The sequence below is a fragment of the Phoenix dactylifera genome, chromosome 18 (assembly GCF_009389715.1).
Source record: "Phoenix dactylifera cultivar Barhee BC4 chromosome 18, palm_55x_up_171113_PBpolish2nd_filt_p, whole genome shotgun sequence".
Classification (NCBI taxonomy): Eukaryota; Viridiplantae; Streptophyta; class Magnoliopsida; order Arecales; family Arecaceae; genus Phoenix; species Phoenix dactylifera.
Genome location: NC_052409.1, coordinates 514,458 through 529,848, shown reverse-complemented (window position 1 = coordinate 529,848; position 15,391 = coordinate 514,458). Strand labels below are relative to the sequence as shown.

General features: G+C 36.3%; 1 protein-coding gene across 1 annotated transcript; it reads left to right on the top strand.

Moving 5' to 3' along the window:
- The first annotated feature begins 2,734 nt into the window (after positions 1-2,734).
- Positions 2,735-13,566, top strand: LOC103706922 (TBC1 domain family member 15). Its single transcript, XM_039115646.1, is given in 14 exon segments — positions 2,735-2,746; positions 3,208-3,312; positions 4,971-5,066; positions 6,000-6,103; positions 6,349-6,422; positions 6,425-6,584; positions 9,321-9,442; positions 9,560-9,648; positions 10,249-10,338; positions 10,340-10,355; positions 12,280-12,377; positions 12,595-12,846; positions 12,960-13,043; positions 13,130-13,566. Coding segments are annotated over 14 exon segments (1,317 nt in total). The 3' UTR covers positions 13,145-13,566.
- The last annotated feature ends 1,825 nt before the right edge of the window (positions 13,567-15,391 follow it).

Genomic DNA, 15,391 nt, shown 5'->3' with positions numbered 1-15,391 from the left:
GTTCTCTGATGTCATTGACCTGCAACCCCCGGCATGGGACAAAGTGGTGCGGTAAGAGACTATTCTAAGATAGCTATAGTTTACAACTGAAGGTCTAATCATTATAATTGATGGAAATAATAACATCTTGATCTCAGCGTAAACCGACTCCTCGATTGGGTCTGAACCGAGAACAACTACTTTGGAGGTAATAAAAACTAGTAGTTATGACCATACTGCAATTAATGCACGATCAGCTTAATTGCCGCCACATTGCTCGTGCGAGATGAATACCATGTTACTGTTATTGTACAATTAAAGCACATCGTGCCAAATTAAGTAACGGATGTGTATTTTGCCTCAGATAAAGAGGTAGTCCAGAAATCCTTAGATAAGCTCATTTTAAAACTTTTCTTTACAAATTTTCTTCCTTATACACTATTGCTCTAAATTTTGGATTACACATCGAAGAATCTCTACTAGAAATTTTTGGACAAATAGACCTTAAAAGTCGCCCTCGGCGGCATTTAGTTCTTATTTATCTTAATCTCACCCAACCATACTTCTTTTCGGTTCTTACCGCTCATAGCAAATCGAGCGGTGATTGACCTGGCTCAAAGTTTAGTGGCACCAGTAATCTTGCCATAGCATAGCATGGTGTGGCCGCAAAGCTTGTACCCTGCCGAGTTAAGCATCGCAGACGTATTGCTCAAACTAAACGCTTTATCTCGATCATTTCTATCTCATTTGTTATGTGCGTGCAAACTTCTTATATGTTTATCTTTTTTATGAAATGGTACTCAATAATTGACAAACTTGTTGTCCAAATATAAGAAGCCATTCAAGCTCCATAATTTTATCACCAAAATGTTATGATTTTTTATCAGATATTTATTTGAAAATGGCATAGCTACGAGATTGAATGAGCTAGCCAAGTTGGCGAGCCAGCAGGCATTCATGTTTGGAAAAAAAGTGTGAAGAGCCTACATCATTGGAAACAATCCATCAAAGAGCACCGAGGATAGGAGATTTTGGGTCTCTCTTTTCATATTACATTGATTGGTGATGCATACGACACTTTGTTTATGGATTTTGTTCATCATGGATACTGCCAAATATCCTTCCAGGTATGCTTGCATATCTTGACTGCCACTTTAGGCCGAGTAATTTCTCTCTCTATTTCAAGATTAGAAGTAGCTAATCACCGCCTTATATTTTACGCCTATCTCATTTGTCATGGGTCAATCTCAACCAATATTGAACTCCCACCACCTTTCTCAAGTTGCAAGGGATAATACCATTCAAGCAAATACTCGGCGATTATATCTATCCTGCTTCACTGGAGAATTGTGGACTCTTTTAAAATTGCAATGAAGTTGCAATCCCTAAAACTACTTCCTAAAAATCTTGCAAATGAAAAACAAATATTTTTTTAATACAGTAATAATTTTTGTCTACCACTTTAAAAACCAATTTATCTCCAAACATGTACAAGAAAATTATAAAAAAACAAAAATACCATACAAGTATAAAATTCCTGGATGAAGTACTTGGCAGCATAACTTTTTATCTTTTAATTAATAGCTTTAATCTAATAAATTGAAACATAGCAAATTTAGAAAACTTCTTTCATATCCAAAAAATATATATATATTATTAAAAAATTATTGCATACATGGCCATACTGACGCACGCCACCAATCATCTCTATGTGTTGCTGTGATGCAAGATAGATAGCATCCATGCTAATGCATCTCAGAGATTAGTGGCATGTAGGCATACGTCATCTTGGCAGGTCAGCCATGCGGCCAAAAAGGGATGGTTAGCTGCACCAATGAAAGTCCCGTTTGGAAGAGCTGTTAGCAATAGAGCTTTTATAAAAAGCTGTTTATTATTTGGTAACTACATTTTTAAAATGTTGTGGCACAGTGAGAATTTACGTTTAGTATGACAAAATGATCATAAAGAATATTACATAGTATTATACAACAAAGAACAATAAAATATAATATATGTTAATACATAAATATATGATATAGTATAATATTACCACAATATAATATAATATTATTATAATACAGTAATATAATATTGTATACTATAGTATAATAATTTAATATAATATTAAATTATTTAATATAACATATTAAAGTATTATGATATAATGTAATATAATATGATATTTATAGTATAATATAATAACAAAAGTATAAAATATATAATTATTAGCATAAATTATTTTTTCATAATATAACATAATATTAAATTATTTAACATAACATATTAATGTATTATGATATAATGTAATATAATATTATATTTATAGTATAATATAATAATAAATATATAAAATATTATAATTATTAGTGTAAAGTAATTTTTTACCCTTCTACAGATTTTTAGAAATTATAAAGAGACATTTTATGTAATTGTTATATTTATCATTAATATTTTAGTAAAAAACAGCTTTTTGATGGGGCCTAAAAGTATTTTTTCGAAAAGCTCCAAAATAAAGCTTCTTTCAAAAATTATTTTTAGCTTTCTGAAAAGTTAAGAAAGCTTTTCCAAATTTTTACTAAATATTTTTATTTTATTTAAAAATATGTTTTGAAGAGTGAGAAAGTAATTTTTTTGCCATCAAAAAGCTCGGCCTAACATAATTTGAATTATGAAAAATCAGCCCGAACAAATATAGGCGTCAAAGAATCAGTTGGTTTGTACAGCTTTTTGGTCGCCAGCGCATCCGGCAAGCACGATGGCCGACCAGGTAGGTACTCGGGGGGCCTAGATTAGCTTTAGCTGTCTTTCCGGCAAAGAATCCCAAACTAGCCGTTATTTCGAAGCGGGATCCCGTTCTTCGATATCTCTCCATGCCCCTTCGAACGGCAGATAGAAAAAAGAAAAAGCAAAACCCTAACCCTAATTTCATCTCGTTCGTCCTTCCTTTCGTGTAATTATCGCTCATTTTCTCGTGGATTCTGTGATCCAAATCGGTTCCGGGGCATTCATCCTATTGCCGCGCACAAGGTAGAATCTTGAATCAAAATCGAACTATGTTTTCCATTAATTCATCATGTTTTTTGCGCGATGCATCTGTTGGGAATTCCACCGATTAAGGGACGGTTCTGGGTTTTATAAAAGGAAGATTAGGGCGCCTTGGTGAAGCGATTTGAAGATTTGAGGTTTGTCCAGCGAACAGGAAATTGGGAATCAAGGGAATGATGATGGATTGCTGTACCCCAATTCCTGAAGATTGGGGGGAGCCTGGATACTTTCTATCCGATCAGGCCGGAGTGCCGCAGTGATGTCCCTGCTTCTCGATTCAAGCCCAGGGTCAGTTCCTCACCGAATTTTCTTTCTTTTTTCCCTTTCTTGATTGATTCTTTCTTGCAACCTTTTTCTTTCCCCACCGTGATATTTTAATATTAGGATAGCTCTTGTATCGAATTATGCCTTTTTGTTAGCTTCTTCGATCTGTGATTGCATTTTTAGAAGATATGGGTTCCAGCAATAGGGCTTGATCGCTGCCCTAATCCATTCCTGATCAAGAGCGTCATTCATTGCTGCAATTAGCGAAACAATAATCCTACTGAAAGACTAATAAAAGGCCATAAAGGATTTGTTCTTTTTACTTTAGGTAGACCGAAGATGGTATTGTTGGGAACTCTTAATTGACCTAATTTTTGCATCCATTTCCTTCCCACGACTGAAGAGTTGTTATGAGACCAACAAAAACACTTTTAGGCGTTCACAACATATTTTGACTTCTTAACTATGTTCACAGTTATTGCAGTCGAGCACTACATCACAAACCTCACTTCCTGGTTTAATACAATCATGATTCTAGTAGTGGCTTATATGTCAGGCTTCTTGTATACTGATAGCAGAGTGGCTGGAGTGAAAATTATATTTCAGTTCAATAACTTTCTGATAGAAATTACAGAAACTTGGAAACTGTTGCACTAAGAAGAACAAATATTTTTTCATAACCTGTTTTTCCCAACAATGTATAACTTTTATAATTAATTTCTACTTAAATGATAGAGATTTGGGAATGAAACCATCATAACTTTAATTTGCTTCAACAGATTATTAATCTTGCAAGATGAAGCTTGGCCCTCTTACAATGGTGTATTTCCTCAGCAATTTCTAATCCAAATTAGCAGTTCTTTCCTTATCACTTGCTGAAGATTTGTGTATCTGCCATGATGCCTCTAGCGCTCAAGCCTCTTCACCTCTTCACCTTCTCTTGTTACATGAATATCTGCTTTTGATTTTTTGACTTTCCTGTGGAGGTTATTTGCAAATTTATTAATATTTTTTACTGTCACCTCCTCGCTTGTTCCTGCACTCCTCCAGTAAAAAATAAAAACAAATAGAACTTTTTATGGGTAAAATAATTGTTTGTGTTTCACCGGTAGGATGCTAATAGGACCACATGTGTCTCCGTCATTTTTCCTTTTGTAGTCAGAAAGATCCACCGACAGCACTGCTTTTATTATAGTTGAGCTCCCGACCTAAAGTCCAGAATTGAGCTGCATTGCTATGTTTACTTTGCCCCCTTTTAGCCATGCACTTAAAAAAAGAAACCAAGACTTTAACCAGCCAAAATGCAACAAGAAGCCAACTTAGGCATCTTTGATAGTATTTTAAATATATGCATCTTACTTTTTTTTCTCTGGAAGAATAGTTTATTTGCTTAAAACTTCATGATTTTGACTGAACATTGTAATATATGACATGAATATCTCGACTTTCATAGTTCCATTTAGATCTGTTAACAAGCAAATGGCTAATGTATGAGAAAAATATAGTAAATATACTTATATCATTACTCTCGAGTACCTTGTGCACCATCTCTTTTCTGAAATACTGTTTTTGATATTCCTGATTGCACAATAATTGACATTTTTAATCAGCTCTTAAAGATCTTTTTGGTGTGTGTACATGGTTCCCGATCAGGCATATGACCTGTGCCTCTACTTCTGCAGCCAGGAAAAACTCTTAGTGCAAGACGATGGCATGCTTCATTTTCTGAGGAAGGTATATTGGATATAGCTAAAGTGCTTAGACGAATACAGAGTGGAGTAAGTATTTTTCATGCGACTCCATTTGTAATTGTCACTGATTGTATTTGTTGAATGATTAGAATCTAGAATGATGCCACTAATAACTCATTTATGTGCACTGTGACATCATAGGAAAATGTGATACTGATATTTTAGAAACTTCATTAGAGAACTTATGGTTGGAGTTTTTACCACCACCACTATCATCATCATCATCATCGGTTGTCGTCGTATAACATAATTTTATTGCAAGCAATAACTAATTGTGTCATATAAAATATTAAAGTATGGTATGATATAGAATTTGGGTCTCTCTTTCTCTCTCTCTCTCCCCACCCTGCCCCCCCCGTGTGTGAATCTACTGATCATGTTGTATCATATGACAAATTAATATCCAATAGTGGTCCCCAGATTTGATAAAGAAGGTGGTAGTTTGACACTATGTTGATGGTAAGTGATGTAAAGAAGGGAAACACCATATGGTGCCCATCTCAATGCATTCTCATCTCAAAATTTGAAATTCAGAACTTCTTGCCTTCTCAATTCCTTCATCATTGCTTCTTTGCCCAGTGGAGAGGGCCAAACTAAGTTACATGCTATAAATCATCTCACTGATTCAATGTGATTATACATTTCCATTCGATATTCACAATTTGTTCAAATCCTGAAGCCAGCAACATCTCCAAGATGCATTTTTATCTATTTTAAGAAGAACCATAACCATAACAAACTAACAAAGATAACAATATACATAAATATTTTCTTATTGATCTTAACTTTCACGAAAAATCCAACAACTTGAGTTTGACTTGTGATGCAACTGGTGCGATAATGTCGTACTTATAGGATTGGTTACCATTTTATAAGATTTGATTCCATGAATGCATTGATGTAAATTTTATGCATGAGATTTGAATTGCGATATCGTTTTTAATTTTGGTGTTATGTCAGGGTGTTCATCCGACAATTAAAGGTGTTGTTTGGGAATTTTTACTAGGGTGTTATGATCCAAAGAGTACTTTTGATGAACGTAGTCGACTAAGAGAGCGTCGGAGGTAATGATTTCCCCCCAGCAAGTAAATTATCCAAATGTTTAAAAATTTGTAGACTTGTCTCTTGATAACCTATATTACAGAAAATAGTATATTCTTTTTCATCTTTCTGGTGCATCTCAGATGCATGGTGCACTGCTAATTTGCTTTCTTTCCACTTGTCAAAGGTTATGTATTTTAATCATGGATAGAAGGCTGTACTATTGTTTTGGGGCTTTTAAAATTACTGATCAAACTAACCATGGCAGGTTAGACTATGTAACTTTGAAGTCAAAATGCCAGGAAATGGATAAGACAATCGGCAGTGGCAAGATAATCACAACGCTGTAATAACAGAAGATGGTCAGCCTATTCAGGACCCATCAAGTAATGGGACTGCTTCACAAGAGAAAGTGCAATCCGATGATGCAGATTTTCCAGTACAAAATAATGTAATTCGAGACAAAGAGGTCATTCAGTGGAAGCTTACCTTACATCAGATTGGGTAAAACATCAACAACAATGACATCATCCATCTTTGTCATTGCTTGTGTTAATGGCTAGCTGATCAAATTTGTTTTTGGTCCAGGATCCCATCTATTTCTATTATACTCTGAGTGTGGAAATCCCATTTATTTCTATGATGCTTTCAGTTTGGAATACTTCCTGTATCATTTTTAGGAAATAACCATATGAGGAATGCTCTGATTTTGGTTAAAATGTATAAGCTAGAAAGTCTTAGCTCCTGTTTGGGGGAGCTTTTGGAGGGCCAAAAAGCACTTTCTGCCCCTCCAAAGTACTTTTAGCTAAATAATGGTGTTTGATAAATTTTCCGAAAAGCTGTTTCAGCTTTTGCGGAAAGCTGAAAACAGCTTTTGGGGGGAAGCTTTAATTTGGAGCTTTCCGAAATGCTGTTTTCAGCTTTTTCGGAAAGCTGTATTTTTGACCAAAATACCTCCATTTAAAAAAAAAAATTTCTCCCAAAACCTCTCTCTCACCGTCTCTTCCTCTCCCACTCAACCCCACTCCCTCTCCCTCGCCGCCGCACCTCTCCCTTTGCCCCGCCGTCGCACCGCCTCCCTCTCCCCCGCCCCCATGGTGGGGAAGTGCCGAAGAAGAGGAAGACGGGTGGTCTTCCCCTTCTTGCAGCCGCCGCCGGCGACGATGTCCCCGTTACGGAAAGGGGCGGTGCCGGAGAAGAAGGAGGTCCCACGGTGGGAGGGGCCGAAGAACAAGAAGAAGGGGGCGCCCTTCCCCTTCCTGCGGCCGCCGGCGGTCACGACCCGCCCCCCTCCCGCGACCGCCACGGCCCGGCCCGGCGCTGTCGGCCACGCGGGAGGAGAGCACTTTCCAGGGGGCCAGCCGCGGCCGCCGAGACTGCCGCGGGCGCCGCCGGCCACGACCCGACCCCCTCCCGCGGCCGCCGCCGGCCCCAGCCCGGCCCCCTCCCGCAGCCGCGGTGGCCTGGCCCCCTTTCGGCGCCGCCGGCCACGCGGGAGGAGAAGAAAAGGAGAACGGGGGAGAGGAAGGAAGGAGAAGAACAGAAGAAAAAAGAAAAGAAAAAGAAAAGGAAAAAAAGAAGAAAAGGGAAAAAAAAGAGAAGAAAAGAAATTTAAAAAATAAAAAAGAATAAATAAATAAATAAATATTTATATAAATGAATGAATGAATGAATGAATAAATAAGATAATAAATAAATATATTTCAACATTATTAATTATTTACACTAATAATTATAATATTTTATACATTTATTATTGTATTATACTATAAATATTATATTATATTACATTACATTATAATACATTAATATTTATTTTAAATAATTTAATATTATGTTATATTATGAGAAATTAATTTATACTAATAATTATAATATTTTATACCTTTATTATTGTATTATACTATAAATATAATATATATTACATTATATCATAATACATTAATATGTTATGTTAAATAATTTAATATTATGTTATATTACTAAATATTAATTTACTCTAATAATTATATTACTATTATGCTATATTATAATAATATTATTTTATATTACAAAAATATTATACTATATCGTATATTTATGTATTAATATATGTTATGTTTTATTATGTTCTGTTGGATAATACTATGCAATGTCCTTATTGGTAATTTTGTCATACAAAAGTACTTTTTCAGTTTGTTTACCAAACACCAAACAAAGTACCACAACACTTTACGAATGTAGTTACCAAACAGCAAACAGCTTTTTATAATGGCTCTACTTCAGACAGCTCTACTTCCAACAGCTTTACTGCTGACAGCTCCCCCAAGCAGGGCCTTAGACTTCAGTCAGAACTTAGAGTTACAATTGACCATTAAACCAACTTGTTGATGCTACTTGGAATGGAGAAATAAGGACTTAGTCTCTGTACTTTGAGAAGAGACTTTTATATCAGAACTTAGTTATAATTTGAGATTATTACGTGATGCATATGCCGACTAATATTATTTTCTGCTTTGCATGCCATCTTACTTTGTGCCTGCTGACATTGGGATCCAAGTTGATCATCTTTGTGTACATTATTACATGGTCATCCTTAAACTTATTTTGTTCATAACTAGTCTGTTCTTTTTCACCATTCTTCTGTAGATGCACAAGTGATTGGAACAGTTTCTTCTGTTTGTTTCCATTTTGCATCCTATCAATCCAGCTGGACAGTTGACATCTATCACAGATCTTATCTCCAATACATACTACAGATCTTAGCAAAATGATTGGTAGCAACTGTTTTCATTTGTACTGACATGTTTAGGCTGAAATATATGGTCCATTGAATTTCTTGGTCGAGAAAATTCATGATTGTAGTGAAAATAGTGCTCATATCAACTGAAGCAATCCCTGAGATCACGGAGAACAAGCCTGAAACATCTGAAATGATCTTTATCTTCTACTGAGAAAAATCTAAAATACAAGCAAAATACTGCTTGAAATGTTCAGTTGACATTTTGGGAACTGGGTAGAAACTAGCCCAAAAGTAGTGTTTTGCTAGTGGAGTTTCATATTCCATTAAACAAATGTGTTTTGTAAACTTTATTCATGATATAGTATTATTTACGCCACTTCTCATCAAATAGAGTTATTGGAAGGCATCATTATGGCGCATACCACTCCCAATGTTTATGGCTTCTAATCTTCTGAAATTTCCTTAGTTTTCAAAGAACTAATAGCTGCTGTTACTGGGTCAAAATATTTGATTTTAGGTTTGGATGTAGCACGTACAGACCGGGCACTTGTTTATTATGAAATCCAGCAAACCAAGCAAAGCTTTGGGACATTGCTTGCAGTTTATTCATGGTTAGACAAGGACATCGGTTACTGCCAGGGTGAGTAGTCTGTTAATGTTATCGACTAAAAAAAGATGATGCACTTCAATTATTATATAATATTAAGGTCTCATGTTGTTTGAGCAATCCATTCTGACTGTACAGTTTTTCAATCAGGAATGAGTGACCTGTGTTCACCAATATCAATACTTCTTGAAAATGAAGCAGATGGTTTTTGGTGCTTTGAACGTCTAATGCGGAAACTGGTATACACTTGTTTCTTTTCGTTTCTAGTTTTGGATCACTTGTGTTTGCATCTCTGCCACCATCCCTTCCTCCCTCTCCTACTATTTCAGTTTTCGTATTTTCTCCGGATCCTTTGTGGCATCTTTGTACTTCTTTATACACAATCCTTGTTTTTTTGATGTCATTTGAATTTTAGCTAAGAGAGAAAGAAATGCATCATATTTAGAAGGCAATAAAAATTAAGGATCGTGATAATGTATTTTAAATACCACAGTGGCGTCAAGAATGAATTGTCAATAAAGATTGTGATCATGTGTTTCAAATATAATAGTTGCATCAAGAATGAATTGTGCATTGTTGCATTGTTTCATGAAGCATACAAAATGTCGACACTGGTTGAAATGATTGTCCTTGTGACTATATCCTGTGCTTTGCTGTAGTCTGCTTATTTATTCTATAAATATGAAATATTGACATTATACCTTAAAGTAGTTTACTATCAATTTGTAATTAAGTTAATTACACTTTTTTACCCATCTTGTTTTAGAATAAAGGCTTTTAGTTTTTCTGTCCATTCAGATATCATGAACTCTTATGGTTATATCTTGTTATTTATAAAGCGAGGTAATTTCAAATGCACGAGTAGTTCAATCGGAGTCCAGGCTCAATTGACTATATTATCATCTGTCATAAAAGCTATTGATCCAAAGCCTCCATGAACACATAGGTACAACTTCTGAGCACCTCTACAGAGTTATTTAGTTGGATATATTGTTGTTACACTTGTATCAAAAAAAAAATCTACTTCTATTGTAATTTTGAGATGCCTGAATTTACTACTCCAGGTCTACTGATTGTTCGATCACGCAAAGATTATTTTGTGCTAAATTTTCTGTATATTTATGTTGAATGGGTTGGCAATCATACATGTTCTTCCCCTGCATGTCTAGATGACTCACGTGGTGTTGGGGCAAATTTGTGAAATACTGACATGGTTTTTCTAGACACTCAAGTTTCACGTGCCTGAATTTGTTGATGTGGATGTGTATCAGTGCCATGAATACTGTTTTGCGGGATATCTCACATCAGATTCTTCATATGCATCTGTGCGCAAGATAGATGGAAATCTCCTTATGGTAGATATATAAGTGTTTGACATTCTGGTCTGGTCAACCAGTGCATAATTAATGTGTTCTAATGGATAAACATTAAAACAATCATCCAAAAAGAATCACAAAACTGAATTTTTCCCTCACTAATTAAAAGCTTTTTAGTTTTCCTATCAAGAAAAATCATTATATGAGTTTTCTGGTATACAATGAAATATGTAGATATTGAATGTCGTTATCAGCCTGAGAAATCCAACATCTTTTTACATGAAATTTGTTTTATTTCATGTTTTTTTCCATGGTTTGTTTTGTAGATGCTGTTCAGATTAGTTTCCGTCTGTAGATATTGAATGTCATTATCAGCCTGAGAAACATAGGTGAATGTTGAGCTTCCAGGGCCTTATCTTATATTTTTCTCTTTCATCATGCTGGTTGTAAGATGCTGTTCAGTGTTTTTTATTTTTTATTGTTGTTATGTGCTCATCCTTAGAAAAGCTTAAATTCTAAATACAAAGGCAATTGCCTGCGAGAAACGACTTGTGTTAGTGCTTGGTTTGGTAGAAAAAGATGTCTGCATTCATGTCAATGCAATAATTAGTACCCCCATTCATATGTGGTGCACATTTTCTGTGTTTAAGTAAATGGTGTATACAGCTTTAAAACCTGCCAATCTTCTAGCAAAACGGTATCCTTCTTCCTATATCCCTTTAGTACATTGATGATAGCTGCCTCTCTCTCTCTGGGTGTGGTGTGTGTGTGTGTTGGCTACTTCTTGATGAGTTGCTTGCCAGTTGGCTGCTTTCATTCTTGTCCCTCATTACAGACCACCTTCAAAGCAGGACTTCATGATAAGACCCTTTAGGTGAATGTAAGAGATCTCCCCTCACTCTTGGATTTGATTAGTGGAAATCTGGATAGATAACAACTTCAAAAATGTTAACTTGCTGGTTGCAAAGATAACCATTTACTGTCAAAGGAGCATATAAAGCATTAACAGAATTTCTGCAACTTCCTGCTTGCTTCCATGGGTGCTGGTATTATAGCCACCTTCCATGTTACCAAGGATATTAAAGGACCAATCTGACATTCGTCTAGGTAAAAGCTAGTCTGGGGATTCGTATAATCTGTTTGGCAGTCGTCTAACCATTCAAATCCTGAACTTATATCTTGTTATCTAGGGACCAATAACTACCATCATTATTTGTGCAATAGCCTGTCCAAGGAGAAGAAATTGAGCTTCTTGCTCCCACTTATTTCCTATCTATACCTTCAAATTGATAATGTTAGTATGCGTGTAATACAATTAGATATTTTTTCAGCTCTCTCTTTCTTTTTTCTAGCTTCCATCCACTTGTTTAAGAAAGAAATTGGTTAACAAATTCCCAACTGCTTGATTTCTTGATTTGTGAGCTCCAAAGCTATCCTGTCGAAAGAACTTTAAAATAGAAAGGAATGATGAACAAAAGTTGCTCAAGATTATGGAAAAAATATACTTTGTAAATGCGAGTCTCCATACTTCTGATAATGAACCATCAATGACAGAAAATCTGGATGGAGGGGAGTATTTGTTTGCCTTCCGTATGTTGATGGTCCTTTTTCGCAGAGAGTTCTCATTTGTTGATGCATTGTACCTTTGGGAGGTAGGCCTTCTACTTTGTATAGATGCTTTGTATTTTAACTCTTCTAGTGGTGCAAAACCAGCAGATATCGACGCCACAGAATTATTTAGAAGCCTCAGTGTTCTTCAACTTATCCTTCTTTTCCTTGTCATTCAATATAATCTATAACCATACATGTTGGTTATCAATGAGAAGACAATTTAAAATAGAAGGCTGCTTGATCTCCTGAAACTTTCAGCTTATTTGGTCTATGGAATACAATCCCAACCTCTTCTCTATGTATGAGTCGGATGTTTCTGCTGAAAAAAGCCTAGCAGCGGTGGTAGGAGATGATAATCTGCTGCATTATGGGAAGTTTGAGAGGAAGAATGTGCAGGCCCGTCATAAGGATCCACGGGCCACTCTTACCATCTTTCTTGTAGCCAGTGTTCTTGAGGCCAAGAACAAGCGACTGTTGAAGGAAGCCAAAGGTCTGGACGATGTTGTCAAGGTCCTCTCTCTCTCTCTCTCTCTCTCTCTCTCTCTCTCTCTCTCTCTCTCTCTCTCTCTCTCCGCGCGCGCATGTGTCATTCTCCCCGCCTTCTAACTCTATCAGCACTGCAGATCTTAAATGACTTAACTGGACATTTGGATGCAAAGAAGGCATGTAACGAGGCATTAAAGCTTCATAGAAAGTACTTGAGTAAGGTATGCCTTTCATTGGTCTTTTCTGCTCTTCCTTATCGAGAATATGGACAATCTAATTGAGTTATGGATTATATTTTGAGATGCAGACCAAGACATCATAGTGTTGGGGCTGTAGATCTGTTAGAACCACCCATAAGCGGCTTTAGTGCCGGGCCAAATGAGGCGTTACCTGGAGCTTTTCCCCAGTCATTTTTTAACCTTTTTTTGTGGGTGTTCATTTATCCATTTATTTTTCAGAGCTCTCGAGTTTTTGGCTGTATCTGCATATCAAAATAATATTATTGTATCCGGGGAGACTCGTAGGAATATGAATTCTCGTTTGTTAACTTTTGTTGTACAACAATTTGAGTTATTTTCCAGACGAAATTCTTGTTCAGGTTTTTCTCATCCATTTGTGTTTCTTCTATTATGAGCAGCTGGTGCTAGTATCATGTAGCAGTTACTGGATATTAGAATCACCGGATGCTTGGATGAGTTTAAGAGTTCAGCAATGAAACTATGATGAAAATTTACCTGTCTTCAATGTTTTCTGGGTGCTACTTACTACCCATCATCTTGGAGTTTGTCAGCCTTATTCTGGCCATACTAGTTTCGAACTCAACTACTATGTATTGCACCAAGTTTTATAAGATAAAACAATCTTTTTGTGTCATGGCTAAAGTTTTTTTTTTTTTTTTATTTTGTCCAAGAAACGGGTGCCCTCCTGCATGGCAGTTTCATAGGAATTCCCCGACTTTTACCACTTGGATACTGAGATATCTTAATGCAAAACTTAGTAGTGTATTTACCAAATTGCACGCCAGAGAAACTATGTGGAATCACGAGATTGTCAGGTGGAGAAATTTTGGGCAAATCGAGGCAGAAAGACTTCAAAGATGTTTCAATAATAATGCTCCATTAGCATCGGACACATTGCATGATGCAAATAGGTCGGATTGAAGCTTTAACAAGACCTGGGGAGCGAATCTAGCTGGCAAAATTTTATCTTAAGTGCAATAATTGGTAGCTAATATACCAACGCTGTGTAAACATATTTGAATGAGCATTTTATCAAGTTCAAGCTTGCACGTAATATGGTCCTATGCTTGGCTTGTTTCCAAGTTGAGTCAGCTCGGACGGGCCTGTTATTGAGCCAAGCCTGACTCCCAAGAACTTGGGGTTGACATGACAGGCTGCAATTTTTTTTTTTTTTTTGGGGGGGGGGGGGGGGGGGGGGGGGGGGGTACACAAAAGGAAAGGAAAAAAGAAGAGACAAGTTCATCCTCGCGTAGCAACTCCTACTGGGCCCCCATCCCGTCAAAAGAATGTTCGATGCGGACAAAACTAACCGTGTGTTTAGCACGCCGGCCGTTTTTACTCCATACTCTCCCCATCCGTAGGTCCAGCTCCGTTCTAGCTCTGGTTCTAGCTCCCAATTTTTTTAAAAACTCTCGTTTTAGCTCCGAAGTTTGATTCATTTGTTATCTGTTGGAATTAATTAATTAATCAAATCCCGAGATCACGTTATTTTAGAGTTCACTGATGCGGCAGGAGAACATAAGATCCACGTGCAGACTTGAAGACGAAAAATTATGAAGGAATTAGATGAAGGATTAGGAGAGATTCAAAAGAGAAGTGAACTTTTGTGGAATCCACCACAATAAATAAAAAAATTATCATAATCAAATATCAAAAAAAAAAGCTACATTGACAACCCTCTGAGTTATGCGAATAGACTCAATAATATTAACTCTAGATAACTTTTGATCTAGACCTTACACTGGATTAAAGGATTCCTGATATGCCTAAATTTCTAAAATTCAGAATTATTTTTTTATTAAATTATAGCTGAAATCGGCAACCTTTTGACCTAGAAAATATTAGAATTTGGTAGATTTATCTTAAGCAGAGAAAATCACCATCCTCTAGAAAAGATCATGAAGAGAATAATATGACTCCACTGAACTAACAACCTAGCGAGAAAAAATGCCTACTCGGAGGCCACAGCTCCAGGAACACTTGGAGTTCGGAAGAGACGGAAGCCACGGAGCCGAAATTAAAATTTATTAGTGATAGGAACTTGTATAACCTTTGGTTTTTTTCCCTTCTTTTATAATACTGAATTTCCAGCAACAAAAGGAAAAGAGACTCCTATTCACACGAGGCTATAAATCCTATTGTTATACAACAAATTCTTCTAATAAAGTTCCTCATAGGCTTCTAACGCATGCCACGTTAACCAATTTTGATTTTTCGAACACACCAACACCAGCTAAAAGAAAGAATTGAAATCCCTACTAGAATCGAAGACCTGTGTTAGAAGGCAGTAATTTTATAGTTTCTGAAACTTTAAAGTTTACTAATCATAT